This window comes from Labrus bergylta, chromosome 21 (genome assembly GCF_963930695.1).
Source record: "Labrus bergylta chromosome 21, fLabBer1.1, whole genome shotgun sequence".
In the NCBI taxonomy this organism is placed as follows: domain Eukaryota; kingdom Metazoa; phylum Chordata; class Actinopteri; order Labriformes; family Labridae; genus Labrus; species Labrus bergylta.
The window spans coordinates 9,591,022-9,600,574 of NC_089215.1; the positions used below are offsets into that span (position 1 = coordinate 9,591,022).

The 9,553-nt window shown below is 43.3% G+C and overlaps 1 protein-coding gene across 4 annotated transcripts in view; it reads left to right on the forward strand.

Annotated features, from left to right (window-relative positions):
* The window catches only part of vti1a (vesicle transport through interaction with t-SNAREs 1A), a 121,942-nt gene extending 112,635 nt beyond the window's left edge, over positions 1 to 9,307 (forward strand). For all 4 annotated transcript variants that reach the window (XM_065949304.1, XM_065949305.1, XM_065949302.1 and 1 more), the window contains one exon: positions 4,537 to 9,307. Coding sequence is in view for 2 of the 4 variants with exons in the window: in XM_065949302.1 (XP_065805374.1) it covers positions 4,537 to 4,630 (94 nt within the window). In the remaining 2 variants the exon portion in view is untranslated. The remainder of the gene's footprint in view (positions 1 to 4,536) is intronic.
* Positions 9,308 to 9,553: the final 246 nt, after the last annotated feature.

The window sequence follows — 9,553 nt, forward strand, 5'->3', positions numbered from 1 at the left end:
GCTGGCATCTAACTTAGAAGAACTGCTGATCCGTCTGCATATAGATTATTTATTTATTTATTAGTTATCTGTTTGTTTTTGTTCTGTTTGTTTGTGGTCAGAGACTTAGACTTAAGGATCATAGTATCACTCTGGATAGCAGGGTAAAGCTTAACCTTCTCAGACTGTGTTTGTGTGCGTGTCGGGAGTGTGTACGTGGGTCAGCATTCCTTCTGCACACTTGTACGTGTGCTGTGTGCTGTGTGCATTACACACTCCTACAAACCCACACACACACATCTTCTCCCCACCCCCCCCACCCCCCCCCCCCCCCCACCTCTATGTCAAGTGTCAAAGCTGGAGGATGGATCCGGTTTGATAAGTTCTGTTCTGTCTGGCCACGTGTCAGGACGGGATCAACCACACGGCAGAGGAAGACCATGTTCTTCACTCTCATACCTCCCAATTTTGGGGGATTTTTTTTTTTTTTTTGTCTTATTTCTTTTTTGATGGGGTTTGGAGGTGGGTTCTTTTTTTTGTGGGGTACTTTCACTACTTTTGTTGCTTATAGAATTGATGCTAAAACTAAAACGTTTTATTTTTCTCTTTAGAAGCTCATTTGTCTTCTGAGCTGGAGACTGAATATACATGTGTCGATGAAATCTTCCAGTTATAGGAAGCCAATTATTTTTTCCTTAGATTTATGAACACTTCTCTATCCCATGAGATTTTTCCTTTTATAGTGTTTGTAAATGACAAATGAAGAGAAGAAGGAGATGATGAAATTATTTTATAATCGGTCCTTTTACCTATTTAACACCAAGAGTTCATTTTGTATGGTGTCTGATTCTGGTGAAAAATAAATCATTTCCTTTGCCAGTTCATAAAGTTTAGACTTTTCCAGCCCTCTCACATCTTTTGTGTGTTGAAAGGAGGGCGGTACGGTACGATACGTTTCTTGGCCCATCGTAACGATAGTATCACAACACAGTGTTTCTGTGAAGTTTGATACATGCAAGACCATCATAAAATCATACCTCACAATATCCTCTACCTGAGGAATATCAATTGCCCCTATAAAGGTAAAGTGCAGGTTAAGGTATTTATTCACTGCAACTTTGTGTCATTTTTCACCTCCTATCATGCTTCATCTCTAAACTCCTTTTCACTGCTGACTGACATTATCCCGCTGTCATTTTCCTCTTCTTCCTTTATCCCGCTGTCTACTTCTTCTTTTGCCAATTAACTTCAACCTTACCTTCATTTATGTCATAAGCACTACCTTCAATTGTCATTAAGTGGTGACGCTGTGAGTCAAATTTGCAGGGAAATCTGTTAAGAGCGCCGTATCTGTTTTAATTAAATCATCAATAGTTGGCACCAGCGATACAATAATTGTATCACACGTATCAGGATGATTGTATACATTGCCTTAGCGTTATTTAGACCCACCCCTAGTCCTCAGGCGGTCATAGGAAAAGACTGTGGCTTTTTAAAGTGTCAATGTGTTCAGATAAATCCAAACATTGCTAGAATAAATACTGACTTACTCCTCCCAGTCTGTCTGCCTGGATTATTAAGCACAGGTTGTGTGAATATGTGTGCATACAGGTCCTCTGGTCAAAGGTGACCCTTGATTCATAACCTTCACCAGATCTGTTGAATTATTGCCAGCTTATGAAAAGAGATGTGTGAGGTTACGAGTGCTGGTAAAGCCCTATTATGTTTTCTCACGGCGAGAACAGTGAGCATCATACTCCAGAGTTAGATTTGTAGCGCGATAAGATTTTAACCTTAATTTTATTTCTGCTTCAGCTGATGAAAGTTTTTGACTGGGCAGTGCTAAATTTGTATCAAACATCTGCGTGAGTGCCACAAATAAGATCAGCTACTTTACATTACACTTCAAGACGTGTTTTTGTTAGATTGGTGCGCAGAGAATCAGTTTAGGTCAAAGTAGGTATTTTTGAAAATATCTGTCCCCAGAGAAGTAGCTCTTGAATCACGGCGCTGTCATTTTCCTTACTGCTTTGAACATTTAAGTGTTTGAAGTTACTCAGCATTGTTTTCCACCAAATCAGACTCCTTGTAGTGAATGCAATTCTTTTTTCTTTTTTTTTTACAACATAAGGCCTCCTTATCCAGTGGGATAAAAACTAACTTCCTATTCATTTTCAACCCCCAGGCCTTGAGTCACCCTCCCTTTTTTTTTTTTTTCCCCCCCTAACTGAAAAGTAACAACACAAGGCAATCTGGATCCTCCTCACACACTCGCACGCACGCACACACACACACACACACACACACACACACACACACACACACACACACACACACGCACACGCACCTCCTCTGGGTATTTGGCTTGGATAAATAATCATTCTAAATAATGAATGTCAATTAATGGGGGAAGATGTGGCCTTGCTTAGCATGCTCTGATTAGTGTTTCAGTGGGATCGTTTCCCCAGCTGCTCATCCAAACACCACGATTGCGCTCGCCTATCATGGCTTCTCTTATACTGTTTCCACAACACAGACATGTGGGCACATATTGTATTTCATTACATTTTTTTTTCTCTTTATGGAGGCTCAAACCTGGTTAAAGACTGGACTCATAGCACCCATAACACTGTCATGTTAATATGCATTTATTCAAGGATAAACTGTCTACTTATCAGCCAGTACTACTTACAGTGCAAGCAGTAGTTAGTCTAGTGAGATCTTTCTGGTGTTATCCATTCAGAGCATTAAAGTGTGTTATTGGAAAGTTTGGTTTCTGAAAGGACCAGGGGCGTGTCTAAAGTTTTTTGACTACTGCAGAAAAACGGGGGCCCTGACTTATGCAGGGGGGGGGGGGGGGGGGGGGGCATTACATTTTCTGCCCCAAGTACTTAAGTTAAGTTATTTTAACAAACCAATTAAAATAACACAACAAGTGGCACTTAAAAAATCGTCCATGCTTAATTCTTTAAAGACCCGAGAAGAAGAATGTAAGCCAAAAAGTCTCTGTACAAAATACCAACAGATTTTTTTATTTTTTTTAATCCAAATGTCACAAAAGCAACACAGCCTGATAAGTTGATTTGAACATAAGTCCCACCTCTGATTGTGCAGATAGCCGAGCATAGTTAAGGCTTATGGAGTGGCCAATCAGATTTCATGGGCCCCGGTCTACCTCCCCCAGAAAAGGCCACTGCTAAAGACACATAACAAGTGGTTATAGCTTTTAGAAAGCTTCTATAACAGTCTCCTCCATACAGCAGTAGGTATAAATGTGTGTTTTGGAGTGTGTCTGCGGAGTCCTTTGTGCTGAATAAGTTGTACAATGTAGGCACAACAAAAAAAGGCACACAAACAGGAAATACAAAGACGTAAGCATAAAAGCACTGCTGTGATCCATAACAACAGTGTGCAGTGTTTTATTTCTGTTGTCCTGTCTTCCATGGCTTTGGGTTTTACCAGCTAAGTGGCGATTTGTGGCTACTGCAGGTCCGAGCTGCTGGACTGGAGCTCGCCCGGTGTGTCAGGCTCAGACTGAGGGGTTTAGAGGGTAGCAGGGTGACTGAGCACCCACCCCCCCCCCCCCCCCCCCCCCCCACCTCCCCAGTGATAAATGGCCACAGCATGGGCTATTCATCTCCTGCTTAGAGAAGTGGACAGTGTGCACCCCCCGTCACCACCCTCCTTTTCTCGGCCTCCCCCCTCCACATGTCAGCAAATGTGATAATTCTCTCATTTGTCAGGGGCAGCGGAGGGTTCGCTCGTTTGTGTGTGTGTTTGTGTCCCTGTCTGTGCATGCATGGAGGTACAAACTTTGAAGGAGCGCACACACACACACACACGAGATGAGTTGCTCCCACTCTTGATGCGAAGGCCTGTAACTCCTCTGCACACCAGCACCCACTACCTCTCTCTCTGTGTCTCTCTCTCCTGTGTGTTTTCTCTCTTCAAAGCCCCCTCTTGTCAGGTTTACTTAGGTCACAGTGGGAGAATTTTTAAATGTGCAAAAGAGTGAGTCTTTTTATTGCAAATTCCATCGGTAATTCAGTGATTTTATTACCTCCAGGAAACCACTGAGCCACTTTTTCCACCTTATTGTGCAAATAAAGTTTTAGAGGCTGCGCGAACTTATTTATGCATGTCATGTTTGTTTATAAGTGTTTTGCTCTGTTTTCTATGTAAGCTTGTGTACACGCGTCAGAGAGGCATTTTTACCGAGGAATACGTGTGTATGCAAGTCAGAAGAACTATGTCACATTTACTGAAAAAAGTCTTTCAGTTTTCAGAAAATATTGTGTTTTTACACTCCCATGGTAGTGATTGTACACCAATAAATACCGTGCATGCAGACCTTATGGTAGCTATTAAACACGATCAGGCTCCAGTTGATTGCTGGTCATTTAGTTAACACATAAACATGTGACTGTTTTACGTGTTTTATTTTTCTCTGCAGACACAATATGACTTCTGTGAACCCTGCCTGATCTTTTGCTCTTTTTTTCTCTCTCTCTCTCTCTCTCTCTCTCTTTCTTTCTACGTCTCTCTCTATCTCTGCAGGATCATCCAGAACCGTGTCCTGGTCTTCATCCTCGGAGCCATCCTCCTTCTCACCATCATCCTGGCCATCTATTTCAATCTGCGAGGCCACTGATCTACACCCTACACACACACATATATACACACATACTCACACTCGCTCCCCACTGACACAAATACAAACACACACAGCCGTGATTAATAGCGACAAAAGCGTTGCTCTGCTGTAATTAGAACAAATGGTCCCCATGAATCAATGTTTCCAAAGCCTGACAGGGAGCTTTTTTTCCATCTCTTTCTCCTTTTCCTGTTTGCTCTTTCTTTCTCTTTTACCCTATTTTTCTACTTCCTTTTCTGTCTCTCATATTTTCTCAGTTCAATCCTCTGTCTGTCAGGCTCTAACTTGCATCTCCAGATGGGGAGATGATTTTATGATAGTTCATATTGTTCACAGCGTTGTCCTCTGTGTGGTTTCGCAGCCCATCCTATACCCTGGTGAACAAAACCGTTTGTTTTTTCTGTCTTCTTTTACGTCACCTTTTTCTTTTTTTTTTTGCTACACAATGCAGATTTTTCGATACGTAGATTGATTTTTCCAGTATTGGAGGTTGGTCAAATGTTATAGAGGGATGTATGTGTGCATTTGAGACGGAGAAGGAGTGGTATAAGAGTGTTTTGCACATGTATATTTGAGTGACAGTCATAGTTTGGCAGCCCCGCACTGTGCTTGTAACACCAAAAGTAGACACACATTCTGTAGTATTTATGAGCATCTGTAACGAAAAGATTCTTCTTCATGTAGCCCCTACACAGCACAGAGGACAGTGCCTTCATGATGAGAAATGCTGTTCACACTCCTTAAAAAGAAAACGCTCGGCAGAGCCTGAAAGAATTGAGAGAAGAGAGAAGACGCATGTAACAAGTTTGAGGTCAGTTCAGTCAATCAAGGTAAAAAATGTTGTTTGTTTCATTAAGAGCAGGGAGGTTCATTTTCAGGAAACATTTTAGGAAGGTTTCTAAGATTTAAAACAAAAAGTCTACTCTTTCATGTTTTGACTACAAAAACAGACAGAACTAAACCTTAGAGCACAGCACATATTATATCAAGTCAATACAGGCTTTATAGCCATCGTTCCAGGTCGCCCCTGCACGTCCAGAACTGAGTCCCACACCTCATTACTGTAGACTTTTTACACATAGCTCTCATTGTTCATAATTAAAGATATGATACTGTATGTACTAACATTTAAATCTACATCATGTATAGTGGTTTGATCTCAGTACAAGTGATTCTGTTTCTATTTATTTATAAATGCATTAATGAGTTTTCCATTAAAGTTTCTGTGCTTGAACTGTATTTAAAAAAAAAAAAAAAAAAAAAAAAAAAGATAAATGGCTATCTGATTTAACATTAGCAACATGTTTTTCTGATTGAAGTTTTTAGACTTCATGCAGACTGCTCACCAGGACCAACTCAAACATGTGGATTTCAAGTGTAGTGTCTTAACGATTTGTTTTTTTCTTCTTATAAATGGATTTAACTTGTTTTAGAACTTGTATGTTTTGCTCAGTTTTTCTTGTCACGTTCTGAAGATTGTGCTTCAGTTCTCGTTTTCTGTGTTTATCTGTGTGATAACTGATGATGTGATACATTTACAGGTGTTTGAAAAAAAAACATGTGAGTTTTCTGCTGTTAAATTCTTCAGGGGAAAGCCATTCTTCAGGGTTGGGGGGTGGGGGGGGTGGAATAATCTACATTTAAGAGCATGTTTGGAGGATTTTTCAGAAGTTTGATACATGAATGAGGTCATGTACATGACACAAACGCGCACACACTTACACACGTGGAGGTGTAGAGTATTGGAGTGTGCCCGTGTCTCCTGTGCTTGGCGTGGTGGTTCCCAGCAAGGACATTTGCTATTCTGTTTCAGGGCCACGGTCTCCATTTTTCCGAGATGCGGGGGTGTCTTGGTTGGTGAGCTCCCAAACACCCCCCCCCCCTCCTACCAACCATCATTTCACAGGCCCTCAGCAGCCGCAGCGCCGCCGTCTGCTTCAAAGCCTCAAATTAATGGCCGACAAAATAGCATGCCTCTGACCGTCCCATGCGGGGCCGACCCACCAAGACTTATCATTAAAGTGAAGGAATAATGAAAGAAGGAAGGAAGAGGAAGGAAGGAAGTGAACAAGGAAGTGTAGAGGTGGGGGGGTGGAAGGGCTGAAATCCCTGGCAGTTTGACAAACCTCATCTGATAATGACCCTCGTTGATTGTTTTTGTGTGTGTGTGTGTGTGTGTGTGTGTGTGTGTGTGTGTGTGTGTGTGTGTGTGTGTGTGTGTGTGTGTGTGTGTGTGTGTGTGTGTGTGTGTGTGTGTGTGTGTGTGTGTGTGTGTGTGTGTGTGTGTGTGTGTGTGTGTGTGTGTGTGTGTGTGTGTGTGTGTGTGTGTGTGTGTGGGGCCTACCTACGTGCTGATGTGCTCTCTTTTTTTCCTCTCTCTGTCTCCTTTCCTCCTCTCCCTCTTGTACCCCCCTTCTCTCTACCTCTCCTGCCACCTTTCCTCCTCCTCCTCCCTGTCCTCACCCCCTTCCCCCCCCTCCCAGCCTGTCAGATGAGCGGAGCAGTAGCTAGCGAGCGAGCAGTGGAAGGCAGCGTGGCGGCGGCTTCTATTTGAAGTTGTAATGGTGTCAAAAAGTCAGGGCTGACTGACAGACGTCAGTCCCACAGGGCCTCATTAAAAACAGACCCACTTGACAAGGAAATAATTGAGCGCCGGCGACAACTCGGGGGCCCCTCCGCGTTTTAGATGTTTTTATTTTCTTTTCATTATTAGCGCCGAGCTATTATGTTCATTAAGAAATGGCATTAAAACAAGTTTTTAAAAGCGAGGAGAGCGAGGGAGGGGCAGAGGGAAGGCTGAATGCATGGAGGTGGGAAGATAACGATTTGTTTAGAGCCTTCGTCCCGTTTTATTATTTAAACAGGAGCACTGTCATGTGATACCTTGGCAGACGTCGCCTGTCATCTGCCACTCCTCCCTTTTTTCCCCTCTTTTTTTTTCTCCTTTTTACTCATCCCTCACTTCCCCCCCCTCTCAGCTTTTATCTCCCCCTCCTCTGTCCATCCTTTTCTCCACCTGTCCATCTCTCTCTCTGTCTCTCTTCTCATCCCTTACTTTACCTCCCTTTCGCTGAGCGGGGGGGGGTGTCGTTGGAATTTGAACTAGATTATTCATCAGTGCCCCCCCCCACCCCCACCCCACCCAACGCCTCAGTACCACCACCCCCCTTTTTTTCTGCTGATTTGGTTTTCGACAAGCGTCTCGCCGCAGAAGGCTGAGGATGAAAACTTGTCAAAAATAGGTTATATCTTATTCCAAGGGGCAACAATAGCAGCAGGTACAGACACCTTTTAATATTTAATTTAGACGGGTGTTAACCCTCCTTAAGTGACTGGAGCTGTGTCTTCCATACAGACACCAGCAGAGAAAGAGAAAGAGAAGAGGAGGGGGGGGGGGGGCAATTAATTATATGATGTCTGAAAGTGATTTTGAAACTCTCTCCGACTTCTCCTGAGTCTTTTGGCGTCCCTGTTCGCTTTTTTTTACACAAACCACGTCCCCTTTTCCCGCTGCCCAGTGAGAGCTGAAACATTTCCACCTGAATCACATTTAGTTCCTCGCGTGATGTAGTAATGATAAATCGAGCATTGTTACATGAATGGTTTTGGTCTTCTCTTTTCATCAGCAGAGTGTGATTTTACTTTGCACCGCCATCTTGCGTCAGACCGCCTCTCATCCCTCATGTCTCGCTCAGCGGTAACTCCTGTTCTCACTGATCTTTTCGAGTAGGTTTACATTAAAGCAGCAAAAAAAAGGGTTCCTCAGCAAGGAACCTCTGTGAAGCACCACCATTTACAAAAAAAAAAAAAAAAAAGCCTGATGTTTGTCAGCCATTTACCACCACAAGGGATTGTGACAAGCGTTGTTTCAGCTGTCTGTCCCCACCGGCGTAGGGGCGGGCCTTAAAACGGGATAAACAGCCCCAGTGGTGGGATCACAACAGGAGGGTGGGCGCTTCATCTCCAGGAGTGTCCACGATGTTGCCACCCCCTACCACACAGCCACATATTAAAGAAGGCCCTGCAACAACAGCTTTCCAAGAAAAGAAAAAAAACACAATGGCACTGTTTGAGCAGTACAATGAATCTTCTACTGTTTGATTTCACACACACACACACACACAGAAAAGCACACACGTATGGTGGACGCCCCTTCAATAAAACGACACACACGCTCCACTGTATGTCTGTTAGAAGAGGAGCCATGTTCCCCGCTTGTACACGCCACCAGTCCTAGCAGAATGGCTTTCTTTCTCTCCTCGGCCCTTTATCTGTCTTTTCTTTCGCCCCCATCAGTGCCGTCGACCGTTTTAATGGTGTTTGTGCTCACAAAGAAATGACAATGCCCCCCATTATTTGAGGAAGTCACAGGGGCTACAGTCATACATACATGGATGCTTGTGTGCATGTGCATGCAGGATGTGTCCCCCTGTGGAGGAGGTGGAACTGGAGTTCCTGGTGTAAAGGTTATGTTGATTTGTCAGTATGCTCAAATATCTCTTTGCGGTAATGTCCCTATGACTCATTCTTCCAGGATCAGCAGGTTATCTTGTCTGTTAGTATAACCAATCAGAATCTGAGCTGCTCCTAAGCTAAAAAGACTTATGTGATCTCTGTCATTGTCTGTGTTTACAGTCTGTCATTAAAACAGTTCTGGATCTCGGCAACCAAGAAGCTGTGTCATAACTTGCATTTCCCTTCTCCAGCTTCCATTTGCTGCCATTGAACACATGTCCTAAAAAAAAAATAACACTCAGGGAGAGTCCTGACTGGGAACAAGTTAGGACGTAAAGCCAGGAACTGACATTTCCAAGTCCAAAGCAGCCTCATCTGCCTCCCTTTTTGATTTTAAGGGCACAGCTAGCCTTGTGCAGAAGACACTCTAATACTGTTTGCCATGGAGACAATAGAAACACAAAG